This window comes from Sapajus apella, unplaced genomic scaffold, assembly GCF_009761245.1.
Source record: "Sapajus apella isolate SASKATOON/1434 unplaced genomic scaffold, GSC_monkey_1.0 scaffold54, whole genome shotgun sequence".
In the NCBI taxonomy this organism is placed as follows: Eukaryota; Metazoa; Chordata; class Mammalia; order Primates; family Cebidae; genus Sapajus; species Sapajus apella.
The window spans coordinates 5259566-5281636 of NW_022436994.1; the positions used below are offsets into that span (position 1 = coordinate 5259566).

The 22071-nt window shown below is 43.7% G+C and overlaps 1 protein-coding gene across 1 annotated transcript in view; it reads right to left on the reverse strand.

Moving 5' to 3' along the window:
• Positions 1 to 3544: 3544 nt before the first annotated feature.
• Positions 3545 to 22071, reverse strand: part of SPATA48 (spermatogenesis associated 48) — a 57827-nt gene continuing 39300 nt past the window's right edge. The window contains exons 6-9 of the mRNA XM_032244482.1: positions 21564 to 21605; positions 20284 to 20391; positions 11045 to 11152; positions 3545 to 3765 (exon numbers count right to left, since the gene is read on the reverse strand). Of these exons, the coding sequence (XP_032100373.1) occupies positions 3642 to 3765; positions 11045 to 11152; positions 20284 to 20391; positions 21564 to 21605 (382 nt within the window). The 3' untranslated portion in view covers positions 3545 to 3641. The remainder of the gene's footprint in view (positions 3766 to 11044; positions 11153 to 20283; positions 20392 to 21563; positions 21606 to 22071) is intronic.

Below are 22071 nucleotides of genomic sequence, written 5' to 3' on the forward strand. Positions count from 1 at the left end.
ATATCCTTTAACTTGTTCCGATTAGCATAATCACTTTTTAAATCATAGGCTGTTTTTACAATGAGAATATGGGTCCTTTGACTTATTTTCCTGACAGGTTTATCTTAAAATTTTGATTGTATTTTTTATGCTGAAAGTAGCTTTTTGTCTTCTTCAGTGTCCTTTTTGGAAAAATTTTTCACACCCTACACCTTATAAACAAATTCCCCTGGGTTTCCAGGTAATCTATAACTTGCCTATTTAAGTCTGGATCTAGGAACAATTCCTTCAGTGAATCTATATTTCCTTTTTGTTTTAAATAGTTGTCCGAATACCATCTACTGAAAAAAGCCTACCCTGTACCCACGGGTTTAGAATGCTTTCCTCTGTTCAATTCTCGTCTCCATTCTGCTCTGTGTTGAGTGTCATATTTTTTCAGATGGTTGTACTTTTGTAATATTTTAATATGTTGCATTCTAACATCCTTATTTGCTAGAATAACATTATTAGCATGCATTTTAATCTTTCTGTTCTTTTTCTTTTTCTTTTTTTTTTTTTGACGCAGGGTCTCACTCTGTCACCCAAGCAGGAGTACAATGGCGCAATCATGGCTCATTGTTGCTTCAAACTCCAGGGCTCAAGTGATCCTCCTACTTCATTTTGTGATTTTTTTGTAGAGACAAGGTCTTACTGTGTTGCTCAATCCGATCTTGAACTCCTGGGATGAAGCAATCCTCCCACTTTGGCCTCCCAAAGTGCTGGGATTTCAGGTATGAGCCACTGCCTGGTTTAGCATGCATTTTCTCTCTCAGGTGAACTGTATAATTTATAACATCTTTCACCTAAATGCTATAAAAATGCCACAGTTCTCTGTATTTGTGTCATCTCTGGGAGTAACTAAAAGCTGAGAGGGTGGCTTTATAGGGAAGAATGTGCCTGGAGGGTAGGGAGTGAGGGGCAAGTTGTTAGTCTGACGAAGCACAGCGATGCTGGCTTCTGGTGCAGGAAATGACGCAAGGCCAGAATTCAGAATCTGAAGAGCAGACGCATATCCCTGAGTCTATCGTCCATGGCTTTTGTGACTTTTAGTTGTAATGCTGACCACAGAAGCCCCAATACTACAACTTACACCCACAGGTCAGGGTTAGGAACACTGGTCATTCTATGCTCTTCGTTGTTGTGGCTGACCTTGGATTTCAGGTCTCTGGTGAGCAGGATTTGCATTTTAACTTCACAAGTGAGAAATCTAAACAAGGTAGAGTGCAAATGGAAAGTCACCATCTCTCTTTTTCTGCATGAAGCTTAAAGATGCTACAGACAAAGTCAACATCCTTCTAGAAGCAGCATTGGAGTGTTCAAGTTCTCTGACAGGTGTCCAGGTATCTGCAGCATAGAGAATGGAAAAATTATATTAGCCTGCAGAATGTGAAGATCCAGTATTAATGGAGCCCTGTCCAGGCCCAGAATGATGAAGAGGTGCCTCAGATTCTGAGCACCACCCGCCTCTGACAAAGTAGCCTGCCAGGAATGTTTACTGAAAAATGTAATCTCGGGTACCTACATTAATCTGCTTCCTGAATGAGGTTGATACTGCCTCACTTGTGTTTTTCTGAGAAGGTTCCAGAGTTGAAGATTTTTATTTGGATCTAATTTTTTTTTTCCAATTTACTCTTTCTAAAAATAACTAAACTACAAGATTGGGTTCAGGGGGAGCCTTTCCTTTGCTTGAAGGCATGTTCATCCTCAGGATGGATGGCTGTTGCTCTTCCTCTTTCGTCCTGGTAGAAAACTCACCATCCAAGTCTGTGTTGTTGTCCACTGAGGCAATACATGATTCCATTACAAAGGTGGCCGGCTTCTCCCTTTCTGTGGGAAAATTAAGAACTAACTATCCCCAAAAGCATTTACACATTTACTTGGAGTTCTGCAGGATAACTATCTTGATCTGAATTTCTTAGAAGTCAGATAAAAACCCTGAGACACTTCAGAAAAGTCTAGAAACATAGGGAGGGTTATTATTTTTTTTTCGTTTCTATTTGTTTTGTATTTATAATTCATTGAAGGTAATCCAATCTGCTGGGAAAAAGTGGAGGGGTAAGAGAGTATAATAACTAAATATGGAAAACCTGAATTCTAGTAATAACTCTAGTTGCATGATCTTAAATTCTTCACTTCTCCTGGCCTTAATCTATTTTATTCATAAAATGCAAGATATTTGTAAAATGCCTGCTACAAGAATTTATTACAAGGTTGCAGGATCAGATGAGCTAAGGTTTGCAAAAGCACTTTGTAAACTCCAGCAGGCTCTGTGTATGTTTATATGTGCACAAACACTGTAAAAATATACTTTATGTGTATATTCCGAAGGCCAGAGGGCTCCCCCTCAGCCCACATGCACCCCTGAGAGATTCCCCAAGCTGGTGCTCTCTTTGGTCAAGGCCGGGTCAGGCCACCGTCGAACCCAAAGTGGTCATGACTTAGACCTCAGGACTCTCACGAAGCCTGAGGAACGCTTCTCTCTCAGAGAAACAGTGGAGCAGGCCACGAGAGGGTAGATGTTGGCCGTGCGGTAATTCACGCCCGTAATCCCAGCCCTTTGGGAGGCCGAGGTGGACGGATCACAAAGTCAAGAGATCGAGACCGTCCTGGCCAACTTGGTGAAACGCTGTCTCTACTAAAAATACAAAAATTAGCCGGGTGTGGTGGTGAGTGCCTGTAGTCCCAGCTCCTAGGGAGGCTGAGGCAGGAGAATCTCTTAAACCCGGGAGGCTGAGGTTGCAGTGAGCCGAGATCGCACCACTGCACTCCAGCCTGGAGACAGAGCGAGACTCCATCTCAGAGAGATAGATAGTGAGAGAAAGAGAATGTGTGTGTGTAGCTGTTGTGCCCCTGTGTGGCGTCCTCTGGGAGAAAAGAAGAACACAGCTCCTCAGTAGCTCAGTGTTCCCACTGACAGCATGTGGGTTTTTGACTGGATCGCCTTTGAGATCCTAAACTATGGTCTGCTCTGCCGCAGAATCCCTGCTGTGAAGTGGTCCGGATTGAGACCTCTAGGTGGACCCCATATTCCAACCCCAACGAGGAATCTTCTGCCACACGACCCCTGCTCCCTGCTGCCGTCGGCTTTGGAGTCTGCGGGCGGGTGCCCGGGCCCGCTGAGCGCCGCCTGCGGGAGGAGAGAAGTGGGGCGGGAGGGACGCGCGGGCCGGGGAGCAGCGACCCCAGCAGACCGCACCGCGCACCCCGGCGCACCGCTCCGCGCACCCCGGCCCACCGCTCCGCGCGCCCCGGCCCACCGCACCGCGCGCCCCGGCCCACCGCTCCGCGCGCCCCGGCCCACCGCACCGCGCGCCCCGGCGCACCGCACCTCGCGCCCCGGCCCACCGCACCGCTCACCCCGGCCCACCGCACCGCGCACCCCGGCCCACCGCACCGCGCACCCCGGCCCACCGCTCCGCGCACCCCGGCGCACCGCACCGCGCACCCCGGCGCACCGCACCGCGCACCCCGGCCCACCGCACCGCGCACCCCGGCCCACCGCACCGCGCACCCCCGGCACACCGCACTGCGCCGGCGGAATTCGCCTTTATTTCCCATTTCCCACCGCCATCCGCACGGGCCTTCTCCGGGCAGAGCGCCTGGACAGCCTGGGGCCGCCGCCTCTAGAAGTCCAGGGTTTCTTTTTCCTTCTTGTTGAAGGGGTTGTAGGGTCTCACGGTCGTGACCAGTCGTGACAGCGGAGCCTGGTGACGGAAGAGGTCGACTGCCATTTCTTTCCGTAAGACGCTGCGGCAGGATGGGGAGACAAGGAGAAAGATGACATATAAAAAACACAAAAACATATAACCTCATCCAACTAAGGATACCCATGAGCGGGAAGGGGAGGAGAGCGCGCACTGCAGGCAGGGAGGCCCAGGATGACTCGTGAGCACTCGGCTTCGGGGACTGCGCCTCTGCCCTGCGGAGAGAATCATGGCGGGTGCTACGAATGGGGGTGATCTGCAGAAAGCCACCCAATGAACCCGACCGCACCGTGCCAGGCCTGGGGAGCGCGCAGGGGACTCAGGAGAGAGCTCTCTGGGCCGAGCGGCCGGGGCATCCAGAGTCTCCACCAAGGAGGAGTGCCTCCAGACAAGGAACAGGGAAGCCGGGACAAGATGGGGGATGGGCAGACCTCACCCGGAGGGTAGGAGAAGACATAACTTGGTCACCCAGAGACCTGGAGAAGACATGGGCGGCATGGGTGGGGGAAGCCTGGGCCCCACCCAGAAGCCGGGAGAAGACATGGTTGTGTCACTCAGAGGACTGGAGAAGACATGGGTGGGAGGACCCAGGCCTCACCCAGAGGCCAAGAGAAGTCATGGCTGAGTCACCCAGCAACCTGGAGAAGACATGGGTGGGGGTACCCGGGCCTCACCCAGAGGCTAGGAGAAGATGTGGCTGGGTCACCCAGAGTCCTAGAGAAGAGATGGGGGATGGGAGGCTCTTGGGCCTAACCTAGGGGCTGGGAGAAGACATGGGTGGGTTAGGCCCCGGCCCCACCCAGAGGCTGCTGGGGGAGGGTAGGCAAGGCCGGTGGGCCGGAGCCTGTGCACAGGGTTTTACTGGTTCTGCCAGTGCGTTTAAGCTGCCTGTTCCCACAGGAGGTTCATGATTGGGCTTCATTTTACTTTGCTTATCTACCCAGTGGGAATAAATTTGCCCTATCAATTTTGGTGCGATAATTAATAAAATATTTTTTAAAAAGCTTTGAAAATGTGGAATGCTTTGCAGGTGATATTTTATCCCCTTGGGTTAGTGGCATTCCCATACTTCCTATTCCGCCTGGAGGTGGCTGCCCCAGTGTCACAGGAGTTGGGCCAGCTATTATAAGCAACCCCGTAAGCCTATGGCCTGAAGTAATTTTGCTGTGAATTTGCTGCTATTTGAATCACACACACATTGCAGTGTTTGTATCAGCAGCAAGTTACAATGCTGGTTTGGGAAATGAACCCTCTATAAAGCGACTACATCTAAGATAGCTTTGTTTTATGACCACCATGAACTGGTATTTTATTTTGCTTTATATATACATACATATGCACACACACACACACACACACACACACACACACACACACACACACACATATATATATATATAGTATGTTGTGAGAAATGGCTGCAGAGATGGGAAGGCAAGTTTCTGTGAAGGTTACATTCTGATGGGAGGATGTTGGCAAGAAACACTGGACCGTGGTGGAAATGGGAGCTAACAAAAGCATTTGTGCCCGTGTTCCCCTGCTCATGACTGCTCCACCTCCAACACACCCCATCTCCTCACTTCAAATCTCTCCAACTGTCCCCTGTCAGTCTGCACTCCATCCCAGTATTCATCCTGAGGCACTGTGGGGGCCCTGTGCAGTTTGCTCCAAATACGGTGTGGGGAGTATATGGCCCTGGACCCTCTTTGCATCAACATTTGAGGCCTAAACAACTTAAAACCTCCAAACCACCAGTGCAGTTTGATCGATTACAGAGATCCAGCGAAATGCACTGTTCCTTGTCTCAGAATCAAGTGGATCCAATGGCCTCTCTTCTGTCCGCCTTCCAGTCTACAACCTGACAGGCAAGAGCATGTCACTTGACTGCTGGTGTCAGAATCTAGAGCCAGGAGGTTCAGGTTCAGGAGAGAGTGGGCAGGAAGGAAGTGAGGGCAGCAGGCACGGGAGATTAGCTGTTTGCTTTTTCAGGAAGTTTAGAAGTGAAAGGAATGAGAGGAGAGAACAGGGTGGCAGCTCAGAGAAAAGCCATGGGGACACCCTGCTGGGGTTCTTAAACAACTGGCCAGCTGGGAGAGACCAGCACTGTGGGGCAGAAGGAAGGAAGCAGGACTTAATGGGACCACAGGACTGAGAGCTCAGAGATAATGATCAGTATTTTAGAAAAGTGACAGCATGTCTTCCTGGGGGAAAAGGGAGGCAGCAGTGACAGAAATAGAGCCTGGGATATGGAGAGGAGGAGGGTGCACTAGCAGGGAAGTTGAAGGAGTCACCTTGGGCGTCCCAGCAAGCAGGAGGCAAGACCAGCTGAGAGGGACATGGGGAAGGGACTGAGAGCTCGCGTGGCACAGAGGGGTTTGAAGACAGCCATCACAGGGAAAGGCATTAGCTCTTAATAAGTGAGGAACCCATGGTAGAGGTGAGACTACAGTAGCAGCTAATATTCAGGAGTTCCCAGGGAATGCCCATGTGAAGATGACTTCTTAGAAATAACAGGAAAAAATGCATCAGATCAAGCAGAAACAGTCAGGAGGAAGTTGGCTCACTACGTTCTCATGATACTCATCAGAGAATCATGAGAAAGTGGCTCCCACTTTCACTGGAAAGTTTTAGAAAAATAACTTATAGTGTTAGATACAATCAGAGTGATACTTCATGATGTGAAGAGCCTGGAAGGCCCAATTTTTTGATCACAAGGGCCAGGCCTTCCTGCTGGAGGGCACAGTGCTTATGTAAGCACAGTGCATTTTTACAAATATAAATCCCTCCTGCCCCTCCCCACTGTGCTTTTTTATGCTAGAGCACCGCTGCCTGCCAGGAGCTGCTGTTAGGGGAGAATGCAGAAGTGCAGGCCTTGATATTTGGGCCCAGCACGAATCATCACTTAGTTGTGGATGACACTTTGGCTAGTGTCACTTTCTCTAGAGTGTTATCTGCACCCTGAGAATAAGAATCCCGGAGAAGCTAGCTCAGAGGGCTCTGGGTCCCCACTCTGGGGTCATGGATGACAGCCATATGCGCAGTATGTGTGTATAGTAGGGCCATGGGTGAAAGCCATGTGTGCAGTGTGTGTATTGAGATAATTTGAGAAGATCCCCAAGAGTCAGCCATGGGCCTGAATCTGCGCGTGAGAGTCTGGCTGAAAGGTATAAGTGATATTCTCTGGGAGTAACAGTAGGGAACAATTTTTCATTTAGAAATAGAGATTCATCTGAAAGATAATAGGAACCTTTTATCACGCATTAGATGACCTGATTATCTGTAGATATGTTAGAGCAATCAGATATCAGGGTGGGATCCAAGATTCGTGGGTGAGAAGATGGATTGTGAACAAAAAAAGATGAGGGATTACCGATGTTTATATCCGCACTGACAGACAAAGAATCTTTGAGTTGGATCCCTCATAAATCATAAACCAGCCACAAGGTATTATTCCTGCTGTCTTTGGACAGTGAGTCTAAATGATCAATATAAGGATGTATTTAATTTTGACATTGTTTTATGTCCTTCACATGAAGGAAATATATATTACTTGTCTAAATGTCTACCAGCTCTGCCTTTGGAAATAGATTTGTAATGTTTCAAAATATGTCTTGACATTAGCCTTGGCAGTGATTTCTTGTATATCACACCCAAAGCTTGGGCTACAAAGACAAAAATAAGTAAATATGACTGTCAAACTAAAAAGCTTCTGTGTAGCAATGGAAACAATCAGCAAGAATTAAAAGATAGCCTACAGACTGGAAGAAAATATTTGGGAACCATACATTTGATAAGGGTTAATATCCAAAATTTATAAAGAACTCATACAACTCCATACCATGAAAACATACAATACAATTTTTTAAATGGGCAAAGGACCTGAACAGACATGTTTCCAAAGATAACAAAAATGGTGAGCAGGTACATGGAAGAGTGCTTAACGTTGCTCATTGGGGAAATACAAACCAGAATGAGATATCACCTCACACCAGTTAGAATAGCTGCCATCAAAAAGACAAGAGATAATAAGCGTTGATGAGAGTGTAGAGAAATTATAGACCATTGATGGGAATGTAGGTTGGTGCAGCCATTATGGAAGACAGTATGGAGTTTCCCAAAAAAATTAAACATAAAAGTAACATATCCCTTCTCCCGGCATACACTCAAAGGTGATGAAATTACCACCTCATAAAGATACCTGCACGCCCTCGTTCATTGCATCATATTCACAACAGCCAACATATGGAAACAACCTAGGTGTCTGCTGACAGATGAATGGATAAAGAAAATGGAATATTATTCACCCTTAAAAAGGAAGAAATCCTGCCATTTGCCCAATACGGATGGGCCCGGAAGTCATTTCGCTAACATACAGAAAGAAAAATATTGCACAATCTCACTTATTATGTGGAATCTAAAAAAGAAAGAAAAAGTGAAATTTACAGAGACAATGAGTAGAACTGTGGTTATGAGGGATCCAATGGGGGGTGAGGCAACGGGAGATGTCAGTCAAAAGATGCTAAGTAGCAGATACTCAGGAGGAACAAGCCTGAGATATAAGGTCCATCATGAGGACTAGAGGGAGTCATAGTGTATCGTATTCAGGATTTTTGCTGAGTAGGTCATAGATTCCATGCTCTGGCCACAGGGAGAAGGGGACAATGGGTAACTATGGAGATGATGGATGTTAACATGTTCACTATAGTAACCATTTTACTATATACCCATATCTCTTCATAATATTATATTGTTATGATGATATACGCAGCAGAATTTATTTTTTTAAATACGTGCAAATATTGAGACTGGAAAAAAATGCATTTTGAGAGAAAATCAAATGCTAATTATTAGCCTAGAAAGCCAGTGATTTCCTTTTAAAATGTTTCTCATCAGATGGCCTGGAGATGCAAGACAATCGCCAATCCAGAAAGTGAGATGCGTTGATAAAGCCTCCTATTGGCAGGCACCTTAGAAAAGGCCGCACACACAGGGCCTGTGGGATGCCTGGAATTGTCTATATACAGTGGCATACAATGGGCTAGTTGGGGCCTGATACCCACCCCCTATGGTGCCTTTACTGCTCCATAAGGAATGCTTGCTGGGCTTAATTACCTGGGACCAAGCCCCACTCTTCCAAGTCACTGCATGAGCCACTCCTCTGTGAAGTCTTCTTTAGTGCACCCTCCCAGAGCCCCAGGCAGCTTTTGTGTGCCTCAGTTTCCTTATCTGTAAAATGAGGATAGTAACATTTCCTTCCTCACAGGATCCTGGCACTATGACATGAGTTAGTACCCACAAAGTACTCAGTCAACAGAAGTGATTATTAGTGTTAAGACACTTTTCATCATCCTCTGCTGCAGTTGTTTATTTCTCATTGCAAGAGGGTGAGTGCCTTGCAAGCAGTTCTTGTGATTTACTGGAACACAGTAAACATGTGTTGACTCAGTAAAACAACCTGTGAATTCACCAGCAAACGGGTGAGTGAGTGAGAGGAGGAGCAGCTGGGTGGACCAGAGCCACAGCCCAAGAGGCCTATGCATGGCAGCTGCTCCCATTCACAGCCACTGCCTTACTGAAAATTTAAGAAGTTGATCACAGCAGGAGCTCTGGCTTGGTACCCATGGTCTGACAGTCACCTCCTCAGAAAGCTCTCCCTGACCACCAAGCTCAGCAAGCCCCTCCTGAGGCACTCTCTCCTAAATCAGTCTTCTTTCACCAGCACATTTCACTAGCTAAGATTATTATTTCATTTCTTCAGTTACTTGTGTGCTTCTTTACTGTCTATCTTTTGTACCAGAACATAAGCTCTTGAGTCGGGACTTTGCCTGTTCATCCCTGTACATCCCGTGTCTTGAACAGTGCCTTACCCAGAATCGATGCTCAATAAATGTTTGATAAGTCCGGGTGCGGTGACTCACACCTATAATCCCAGCACTTTGAGAGGCTGAAGTGGGCAAATCATTTGAGGTCAGGAGTTCGAGACCAGCCTGGCCAACATGGGGAAACACCATCTCTACCAAAATACAAAAATTAGCTGGGCGTGGTGGTGCGCGCCTGTAATTCCAGCTACTCAGTAGGCTGAGACATGAGAATCTCTTGAACCCTGGAGACAGGGGTTGTAGTGAGCTGAGATTGTACCACTGCACTCCAGCCTGGGCGACAGAGTAAGACTCTATCTCAAAAAATAAAACATAAATAAAAATAAATGTTTGATAAACGAATGAATTCTCTACCAAAAGAATGTGATCTAGGAGAAAAAGCTCTCCTTCGGAGGGAAAACTGCTCTCCCTCTAGTTCGCCTTCCTACTGTGATAGCCTATTCATCTGTACTGGGCCAGCCACTAGACCTGGTTCAGGCTGCATTTGTATTTTCAAAATAGTTTGCAAGGCCAGGACTTCCATCAGATACTTTCAGATTTAAGTTATAATGAATGAGCAATGACGTGTTCCTTCTCACTAGTAGCTTCAAATAAAGGAATCTATAATAACCTTGCATCTAACATCTCCTGTTTTCTACGTGTGTGTGTGTGTGTGTGTGTGAGACGGAGTCTTGCTCTGTCACCCAGGCTGAGTACAGTGGCACTCTTGGCTCACTGCAAGCTCCGCCTCCCGGGTTCAAGCGATTCTCCTGCCTCAGCCTCCCGCGTAGCTGGGATTACAGGTGCACGGCACCACGCCTGGCTAATTTTTGTATTTTTAGCAGAGATGAGGTTTCACAGTGTTGGTCAGGCTGGTCTCAAACTCTCGACCTCAAGTGAACTGCCCACCTAAGCCTTCCAAAGTGCTGGGATTACAGGCGTGAGCCACCACGCCTGGCCACATCTCCTGCTTTCAATTTGCAAAATATGCGTTTAAAAATATATATGACTTTCAACAGAATTTTCTCTTTTATAAAAAATAAGGTGGCTGTTCACAAGAAGTAACCATGTATCTGAGGTGTGTTCCATGTGTCTGTTGATGGTCACAGAGAAGAGTGATGTGCGTGCACAGCTGTGAGTCTAAGAAGCAGAGATGCTGTTCCTCTAATGTCCCTTAAATACCTTCATATGCCCCTTTTGGGCACATCAATAATAACATTAATCTACACCTGGTTTTCAGTGTATTTTTGGGTAAGATTCAAAAAGGAAACACACCCAAGGCTTAATGAAGTTCCCCTCAATAGGAAAATGGAAAATTATCTCCTCTCTGTTTCGGACTTGATGCCCCATTTTTAAAAACAATGTAAATTTGCTTTTACTATTTAATTGTTCTTTAATGGAGTATAATTAGGATTTCCCCTCCTAATGTATCTGAGCAAATTGAGTAATAGGATTCACACTTACCGGTACAGTTCTGAATCTGGCGATGGGGTTGTTGATGGAATATTAGAATTTGCTGGGTGGGTGGCTGTGAAATGAACCTTGCCGGTATATCCTGGCATATTTGCAGCACTAAAGTAAAGAGTTAAGAGAGGAGAAAGAGAGGAAATTAAAAGGATGATTTGTGAAATTGTCATGGTAACTAGGACCCAAATATGAAAAATATAAAGAAAGACGCAGTCTAATTTTTTTCCCCCACATAAGGTGTGGAACTTGGGCTTTCCAGAAAGGAAATGGTGCAGGCCAGAGGCACAGGTGCTTAGATAACAGCCCTACTCTGGGGTCAATACAATTTATTTCAAGTGCATGTTTTTCTCCCTTTTTAAATTTCCACGTCTTTTACAAACATGACTCACTGCTGAGCTCTGTTTCACAATGAAGGAAGATACCAGGTCTTACCAGAACAGCAGACCTGTAGCCACACATATCTCTGTAATGTGGACTCTAATATTAATGAATATAATATGAATAAATATCTTCTGTTACATTATAGAGGTGTTACGTTATCAAATGTCTTTCTTATCACCATTAATGTACTGTATTACAGATTTTGGATGATTTCCTAAAATTGCACATTGAAAACAAATGTACACCATCATTAATTCCACAGCAGTTTGTTTAGTCAAATTCCACTGACTCTTCTGCTTCCCTGTTCTTTTCTCCACCAGGGACAGTGGGAGATAAAAGGAATGAAGAATTCGTTCTTCAGTGTGTATAAAGCCCTCTCTCTCTAGAAAAGGCACATGAGCATTCAAGAGAAAGGTTTAAGTAGGTAGTTCAGAGGAAAGAATGTGAAGAATAATCAATATTCTTGCCATGACAGCACACAAAGTGGTTTACACAGATTATTTCCTGGGAGGCGGGTAAGGCTGGCTTATGGGACAGGCCCAGTGTGAAGCTTCATCCTGTGTGCTGCTTACCACATCTCGCCTTAACTGCAAGGAGTTGAGGAAAATAAGATTTAAATTGTATTTCAAAGTCCAAGAACACACTATTTGCAGATCATGAGGCTCTTATAGCTTGCCATCTTTGCAAACTTGTACCAATGCCACAGCCTCAGCTCACTGTGCTGACTTCCAAGAGAAATGAGAAAGGCCACCATCATGAACTTGCCCTGGTGAGGAAAGGGCCAGTGGGCAACCTGCACATGTCACTCATCTCATTGGCTTTCACTTGCCATCCTTGCCGCCTTTCTCTGAGAGGAGGACATCCCTGTGGCATGGTTCCCCACTTAAAATTGGGGCCCAGACAAAATGCAACACGGTAGCAACAAGCAAACCTCTGTGGGCAGTGGAGAAATGGTTCTTCAGTGGCTGTCTTGGTGATATCCATGACCTTCCCACATAACCAGTAAGCCAAACAAAGCCTTCTCCAGGAACCACTTATCTTAGGAGTAATTTTCAAAATTTGGAGCTTATAGGAGTTGCTCCTGAAAGTATTAGATGACATGGCAGGTAGAAGAGAGGTTAGTGAAAGGGGTATGTGCTTAGGGGTTGGAAGGAGGAAGACTCAGACCCTGGCTCCCCATATCATCTCTGGGGTCTGGCCTGGACACAGTCTTTTGGAGCCTTCTAACCTCAGCCTGACCACGGGTAATGATACCAACCAGAAGGACTTGGGTGACAGAGACGTGGAAACAATCAGAAGGATTCACTTGCCATTTCTTGTTGTCTTTCCCACCTTGATTATGTGCGAATATCAGAATATTAGGGGGAAAATATGTATCAGGCAGGGAATTGCACTAATAAATCTCCTAATTCTCTTCCAGCTGTGTAATTTATGACTCTGTTGGTGATGACTTATTGGCTTGCAGGTGATATAATCAAGGACACCCAGAGACTAACAAAGTGAAGGCAAATTACACCCAGGGCAACACCAGAATAGACAGGACAAAATAACAGATTTTGTGAGACTAGGAAAATAAGGCAGCTGAATAGTGGGGGAGCCCACACTGCATTGAGAAGCAGGCTTCTGTGGCCAGTCTGACTCTGCCCCTTAACCAGCTGTGAGGTTTTCCTCCAGTGAAGAAAGTGGTCTGGGCTTCAGTTCAGTCAACTGCAGCATGAAGACAACAACACAGCTTCTTAGGGGCACTCTGGGGAGTAGAGGAATTAAATGAATGTGAAAGCAGCTAGCAAATTGTTAGCACTTAATAGATGCTAAACTAATTTCAGCTGAAATACACTAATTTAAAGAAATGAAACATTTACAAAATAAGGGCCATGTACACAGAGATTGCAAAGTTTATCCAGTACAGACAGCTGAAAAGGTGCTAAGACAGAGGTTCCCAGTGGTGCTGCACACTGACATCTCAGGGGCATCTTTAACAGTACCAATGCCTGGCTCACACCCCCACATTTAAATGTAACTAATAAGTGGTGTGGCCTGAGCACTGGGGCTTTCAATAGCTCTCCAGATGATTCTCCTGTGCTGCTGAGTTCAGGAGCCTCTGTTTTAGAGCCACACTGTCAAGCCTGCTGGGGGACCTAGGTGAATGAACGGAAGCTGCCGAATTCTAGGCAGTGCCGTGCAGAATTTCTTGGAATTTTGTTGGAAAAGGGCAGCTGTAAGTTAGAGAGGTAACCCAGAGTGAGGCAAGGTTATTCATGCGTGTGTATCTCTCCCCCAAACATTCATTAAAGCTTCCATGCATGTTACAAAGGAAATCCCCTCCATCTGTGTGAAAGGTTTTTTCCACTGCCTTTGAAACACCTGCAGAATTAAAATGCCTCTAAAGTCATATCCTCCCATCAGAGCAGTTAAGAAGTCAGAGGGATGGACGCAGGCCATCTGTCAATCACACAAAGGGCTTGATAAAAAACACCGCACAGCCACTGTGCCTCTGTGGCATGCAGGTTATTGATGCTAAATGGTATCATATGTTACATTGTCTTAATGCTATTATATTACATCATATTTAATAATAACATATCATGAAAGAGGAGACTGATTAGCTGCTCAGGCTTGAGAATGAATTCGGTTGCGTAATAAACGGCTAAATATTTGAAAACGAAAGTCCTCACCCACACTGCTTCTAAATCTATTCCATTTAAACCCTTGCATACAGGGCCATAACAAGGGGAATTTTGCCATCTTAAGTGCAACACACTGACCTTCTATTAAGAGGAGAATACTCTCTGGGGACGCTTTAAACTGCTGCTGATAGGAGATACTATTTTTCAGGTGGAGGGAACAAAGCTATTAAAGATACTGAAACATACAAGCTGGGAAACGGATTTCCAGATTAGTTGCATGTTCAAAGAATTCCACTCTCCATTTGAGGAAAGCAGAGAGAAGCAGAGACCCACTTAAAAATACGAAGTCTTCACTTTTGCCTTTGCCCACAGCTTCTAGTCCTTTAAACACTTTATTTTGTACTCCCTAGTTCCAAATAAGCCAGGATTTTGTTCACTAGTTGATAAATTTGAATATAGTATTGCCCAAGTTTACAACAAGTTGGTTCTCAACAAAGCATGATAAAATAGAAATTAAGTAATTTAAGAAAATCAAGAAGTTTAGTAATTCAGAAGAAGGGATCACAGATGGTATATAATTATAAGCTAAATATGAGATAAGAAAAATGCAGAGAAAACCATGTTATATGTAGAATATATGTACTACATATGTGCATAAAATTTAGGCATGCATACAAATTCTCACTCTACACTGTAAACACGACTAAGAGTCATTGAGTGGGTTCTGTATTCCAGGCACCCTTTTAAATGCCTTATGTAAGTTGACTATTCAATTCTCACAATAACCTTGTGTCATAGGTCCTATGATCATGCCAATTTTATAGATGGAGAAACTGAGGCAGAGAAAGTCTAAGTAACACAGCCAGCACCAACCAGGCTGGCAAGTGGCAGAAGCGGACCTCAGTGCCATTGAACAGAATGGAAAGGACCATTGGCATTACTTCCAGCCCAGCCAGGAGAGCCTTGTTAGCTCACAGAGGGCTGCATTTATACATGGTGGGGTGTAAGTGCAGGTTCAAATAAATGTGACAGTCTTATTTAGAGCCATTCTATATCAGGTACAGATCTAGGCAGACATCAAGCAGGCTTAGCTCCTGACAGCTTTCACACTAATACTTTTAATTTTAAAAACGCACATTTAAAGGTTTAAAGATCCCAAGTGGACAAAGACCACAGATGCAACATAAGAGAGGCGGGCGTGAGACAGACACATTTAATTCCAGGGCCGCCCTGACCAGCTATGAGAACATAGACCTCAACTGAAACTTTCTGAGCCATCCTTACTTATAATCGGCCATGATTCAGGGCAGCTGCACGCTCTTGGAAGGTGCGGTGGACGATGTGATGCAAGCAAAGGCCTGGCACAGTGCCCAGCATGCAGCAGGTGCAGACCCACGTGAGAGGAGCAGCAGGTTGGTGGATGGGAGACAGGGTGGGCAAGGGAAGCAGGAAGTGGGATAGGGAGAAAGAGCAGTAAATTCTAGTCTTAGATGTTAAGGAGGGCTGGCTCAGAGGGTTGAGAGAAGGGAGGGACTGCAGAGAACTGTGAGGGGGATGAGGCTGGAGAGGAAAAGAAAGGAGTCCATTGTGAGTTGGGGTTGGTCTGATTTTATTGTCGTAAAGAAAACTGGGATCATTTTGCAATGGCCTTTGGTCATTCGATTGCATTTTTCTGAATATTATAAGATCTTGTCGTGGACACAAAATCACTTTTAAGAATGACAGGTTTATTGATTTTTCTCTTCATCTAGTGGATATATTTTTTCCTCCTGTGTTTTTGGACTCTTCAATTCTTTCATTTAGAAGGGAATGTAGAAAGAGTATAACTCACAGCTTTTGTATTATAGCTGAGGCTGGAGCTCCAAAAACCTGTCATTTGCCAGAGGAAGAAGACACGTTGAATGTGAGTTAAGGCAAGAGCTTGCTCTGGGGATTAGGAGGCCAGTTCTCTGTTCTTTTTACCATTTATGAAATGAGTTATCTTGGCTCTTTATGTCATTTCCTCTGGCTTCAGCCTCCTCATCTGCAAAATGGGGATAGAACTTGCTCCTTCATTTCTGGCCTCATCACACTATTTGAAAAACAAATGAGGGAGTTTGTGAAAGTAGTCTGAAAAGGCAGAAGTGTTGGGCTGATCTAAGGAACTACTATTCATAGAGTTATTCTTTAACCTGGGCTGTGGTAAGATTTTTTTTTTAAGCTGCAACACATCCAGTGACTGACAGAGAAGCCCCCAATTTCTTATTTCTTTTTTTCCCTTTTTTTTTAATGACCTCATCTCTAAGTATCAGCAGTAAGAGCTCCCCATTTCAATGGGAGACATTTGTCAGGGCTGCCTGGTGGTCCATGTTGGACAATTCCTGTTTATTTGCAAATGCTTCCTCAGAGAAATCATTGAGGTCAAAAAGCACAGTAAATATGAAACCGTGTAACGTCCTGAGATAAAAGATTATAACTTAGTGGAGGATGGTATCTCAGAGGCCGCTGTCTCGTTTGGAAAAACAAGCAAACGGTGACTGCAAGTGCTGGGTTTGGGATCAGAAGGCATGGGCTGTGCTGCTCTCTTAGCTGCACCTGCACCTCACTTGGTCTGAGCCTGTGTATTCTTCAGAAATACAAGAGTGAGATGCATATATGTTAGATCCCAGAGCTCCCTACCATATATAAGATGTGTGTGTGTGTGTGTGTATCCAACAGAGTCTGTTACAAAAGAAAAAGCACCCCAACACCTCATTCCATATCCTTATGAAGGGACACAGATCTGCCATTACAGATCATTAAATTATTATGTGCCTTATGCTGATGACTCATGTCTGCAAAGCACTGAAACTATATGGCACTGTAAAATGGTTACTAAAAGGGACTGAGCATCTCTTCAAACTTGTTTGCTGCGCCCTTGAAAAGAATATGGACCTTATATTAAAGAGGGCAAAAGATCAGATTTGAAAAAACAGAATTTTTTTTTTTTTTGAGACAGAGTCTGACTCTGTCCCCCAGGCTGGAGTGCAGTGGCGTCATTTTGGCTCACTGCAAACTTCACCTCTCAGGCTCAAGCCATTCTCCTGAGTAGCTGGGATTATAGGTGCTTGCTACCACACCTAGCTTATTTTTTAGTAGAGATGGGGATTCATCATGTTGGCAGGCTGATCTTGAACTTCTGACCTCAGGTGATCCACCTGCCTCAGTTTCCTAAAGTGCTGGGATTACAGGTGTGAGCCACTGAGCCCGGCCTGTAAAAACAGGATTCTTATCTCAGTCTTACCACTTTCTGCTTGACACAGATTGTAAGTGGGGATGAATTTGTATCATTTTTAAAAAATTCCTGAGTAATACCCAGATTCAGTCAATAGTACATGTTTATGGAAGAAGCAAACAAAATTGCTTAGCTACACTGAGCTTCAATAATTTTTGCTGAACCCAATGACTATTTTGGATTCTTTCTATTTCCTAAACTAGTCTCAAGTTATAAGTTAGGAACTTCAGTAGATACCGCATTAATATTTTGAGTTCCTGAGCTCTAAATGCAATTTAATAACTGGGCATGCCTACCAAATCAGAAAATAGTTTTAGTTTAACAAGAAACCTCATGCAACAATTTCATTTTTAGTGATGAGCTCTACAAGAATGCATGGATAAGTGCACAAATATACAAGTAGAGGCTGCCTTTGTTATACTGTTTACAAGAAAAATAGTCAGGACTTGGGCTATACAAACTTGTTATAGGCTTGGTGGGATACATGCAGCCATTAAAAAGATTTCAATATGAAAAAATATCTAGTGCACATTTCAGTCTGACTTACACATACACATTCCCCCTATGCATGTATACACAATACACTTGTACATATATGTTGCACACAAATGCATGAGGGGAAGAGTCTAAAAAGAAATCAAACTTTTAATGTTGGGATTGAAAATGAAAGAGCTATTTTACTTTCTACACTTTAAAAATATCTGAATTATCATGCATGTAATCCCAGCACTTTGGGAGGCTGGGGTGGGCAGACCATGAGGTCAAGAGTTCGAGACCAGTCTGGCCAACATGATGAAACTCCGTCTCTGCTAAAAATACAAAAAAAAAATTAGCCGGGCAGGTTGGTGTGCACCTGTAATCCCAGCTACTCAGGAAGGTGAGGCAGGGGAATTGCTTGAACAAGGGAGCTGGAGGTTGCAATGGGCTGAGATCATGCCACTGCACTCCAGCCTGGGCAAGAAAGCAAGACTCTGTCTCAAAACAAAAACAACAACAATAAATAAATAAATAAAAACTACTATTTTTAAGCTATTAGCACGATCACTACCAATATAAAAACACAGGGCGTGTCAGATGACTTAGTAGCCCCAGAAAACAAAATCAACTGATGAAGGAAATTTGTAAAACTTTGGTCCTGTAGGAAAATTGATGATTCCAGTGACGGAACCACTTGAACTAGAAAGTAAGTGGCCTTGACCCTTGCCTGAAATATGGCTTTTGGGCCGGGTATGGTGGCTTATGCCTGTAATCCCAGCACTTTGGAAGGTCAAGGCAGGCGGATCACTTAAGGTCAGGATTGGAGACCAGCCTGGCCAACATGGTGAAACCCTGTCTCTGCTAAAAATACAGAAAAAAAAAGAAAATAGCCAGGCATGGTGGTGTGCACCTGTAATCCCAGCTACTCAGGAGGCTGAGGCAGGAGAATCGCTTGAACCCGGGAGCAGAGGTTGCAGTGACCTGAGATCATGCCATTGCACTTCAGCCTGGGTGAAAGAGTGAGATCTGTCTTGAAATAAATAAATAAATACTTTCATTGAAAAGACAGGGGTATAGCAGGGCTTGCCAGCCATGATTAAATGCCACCCATCAGTAAGAAAAAAAAATCCTAAAGATAGTATCATAAAGTCATTTCTCTTCAAGAAACTTCAAGATGAAAAAATTCAGGAGACATATTTGTGTTTGAATAGGATGGCACACTCTAGTCCTTACTTGACACAAAGTAAGCTCGTGCTCATGTGCAAATGATATCATATTGTTTGTATTCTCCTGTACTTGGCTTTTTAGCTCAGGCAGTACTGTGGAAACTACATAATAATTTGTTTAGAGATTCCTATGTGTGTACCAAAACTAGAAAGAAAAACAAAAGAGAAGCATGTCTAATGTGGATAACTTCTGAGCGGGGGAGGCAGAAGCATGGGCAATGAGATTGGGGCCACACCTGTGGTTGAAGATTTGAGTAAGTTTCTGTAAGTTACCAGGTAGGGGATACACAGGTGTTTACTTATGTTATTTGATATGTTATATGTGACATTATTATATCTTTTTGCATCTATAAATATTTTATACATAAAAATGAAAAACATTTCTTTGTGTTAGCAGGTTAAGATTCCGTTAAAAATTGAAAACTAATCAAAAGAAGAAACTTTGCAACCTTGGAGGCCCTCTAGTGCCCAAATCAGATAAGCACAGTTAATGTCTTCAATTCTTTTACATGATTTGCTCAAAATTTCATTTGCTTAAAAACAGAAGTTAAATGAGGTAGGAATGCTATACGCCAGAATGTATTGAAGTTAAGTGGTTCATTTTGACATCAAGTTTTTAAAAAATGCTGCCATAGTGTTCTTCACTCTTTTTGAAGAATGACCCAAAATAATATGTTTTGATTCCTTAGCAAGAATGTTTCATAAAACATTTCAAAATTTAGATATACTTATCAAAGAAGAAACAATCCTAAATTGTGGTGCCTGAGGAATATTTTAAATTGGCTTTCTTCCTATATTCTTTTTTTTAGATTGCTAGAATTATTATGTGTAATAGCAATGATTTCCTTGCAGAATGTATGGAAGAATCCAGCCCACTGACTCCTTCCTCAGGACCAAGCATAGCACATGAGCCTTCAAGTTCCTATGTGTAAAAGTGATCCTTCTATTAGTTATCAGCCGTGTCTCAGATACTTTGCAAATGTTATTGATCCCCCCACGATCACCTCACTTGGTGGCTTTTTTTTCCTCACAAGTTTCAGATGAGGAAACTGAGGTCACAGAAACAAAGTGACCTGCTCAAGGACCCCAAGGGATTCAATCCCCAAAATCTCCTTTGTGACAAACTGTATTTCTTTTAGGAAGCAGGTGTCTTTCTTCTTCAGCTATGTTCAATAAAAAGCCACTTTTAAACTCCTTCATTTATAGTAAAGTCCATCACCATGTTTCATCCTTAATAATGAAATAAGGGAAATAATCATGAATGGAACTCACCAACTTGTGTTTGTATACAGAGGCTTAGAGCACCGCGGCTTGGCTAGGGATAAGAGGTCTCCCAAGGGGTTGTCAACATCATCAGCATTTGCAGACTGCACATGACCACTGTTGGAGTGGAAAGGAAAGAAGACATACGTTCTTTCTAAGAAGCACAGAAGAAACTATTGAACAGTATTCTAACTTCCAAGGGAAATTTATTTGCCAAAATAGATCAAAGGCTCAAAATGCCAAATGTAAAGCATAATAATAGGACAATTTTCCTTAAAAAATATAAAGATGAATTTCTCTTTTTCAGCGATGCCATGCTCCTTGGTCTTAAGCTGGAGCCAGAGTGAGAGCAAGGGATGTTTTGTGTTTCTGAGCAAAGAAGCAGCTCTTCCTGCAGCCCCGGCACAACTCCTTTGTTGGAGACTGGCTGGAGGCTGGGCAAGACAGAGGCAGGTGTGTGCCAGAGATAATAAGGCTCCTAGTGGGTGGAAACCCTCACAGGTGCTGAGGAGCTTGGGCAACAAGCCACATGCCCTTGGGCCTGAGAGAAAGTTGAGAGGCTGAGTTGCTGTCAATCAGAGAGGGCTTTGAGGACTTCTGGGGCCACTGGTAGAAACACTACTGAATGGCAGAGGAGAAAAGGCTGAGTAATGGGAGGGGGTGAGCAAGGACTAAAGGTCCAGATCCCTCTTTCATGTTCTTGGATCTACTTTGTTTCAAGGTTCTTCTTCCATCTAAAAACCAGGAGAAGACCCCAAGTGGCAGATAATATACTTTTTTTGCCAGCCATGGAAAGCCAGCATTAAACGTAGAAAATAAGAGGTTACATTTCCTAGACTTCAATGTTAATGAGCGCCCCATCCCTTTTTCAATTATAACTGTTTTTATGATTCATAACACCTAATAGTAGTAGCATCTAAGGTATTTTATTTCGAAAAGTAACCTATTTGGGAAAACAGAAAAGTACCAACCCTTCTTTCTCTCTTTCCTTCCTTCCTTCCTTCCTTCCTTCCTTCCTTCCTTCCTTCCTTCCTTCCCTCCTTCCTTCCATCCTTCCTCCCTCCCTCCCTTCCTTCCTCCCTCCCTCTCTTTCTTTCTTTTATCAAAATCAAACCTTAGATAGAACTGCTGACAGTAAACAGGCACTGTGTGCCAGATAAACATTAGAAATCTGTCACAACACATAAGCTGTCTTAAAAAGTGAATTACAACATGAGTGAGCTGAAAGCAACTACAACCAAAATGTAAATCTAATATTTTTTTACAAAACTGAGAAACCAATTACTTACGTATAGAGAGGAATATATTTACTTCGAGAACTTGAACTCACACTTCAAAAAAGAGAAGATATAGGCAATTGGGTTATTTATATTAAGTTAATAAACTTCAAACTATTACAGTATTTCTCTAGTTAAAATCCTTCAGAGATATCTCATAGGAATTGTCCTTTAAAGGTTTATAATTTTAAACAGAGACGATTTAAGGATGTAGTTTGTTTTCTCCAGGTGTCAAATAAATTGAACCATATAATAAGTAAACTTTTGGGTCTGATTGCTTTCAAATGTGTTTCAGATTCATATTTATTGTTGTGTGTTGCATGTGTTGTTTTTCATTGCTGAGTAGCATTCCACTGCATGGACATACTCTAGTATGTTATCTGTTTATTTGCTGAAGGACATCTTGGTTGTTTCTAGGTTTTGGAGATTATAAATAAAGCTGTTGCAAATGTTCACATACAGGTTTTTGGGCTGTTGGAAGGAACATTTACTCAAAGGAGGCTTTCACTGTGAATAGTAT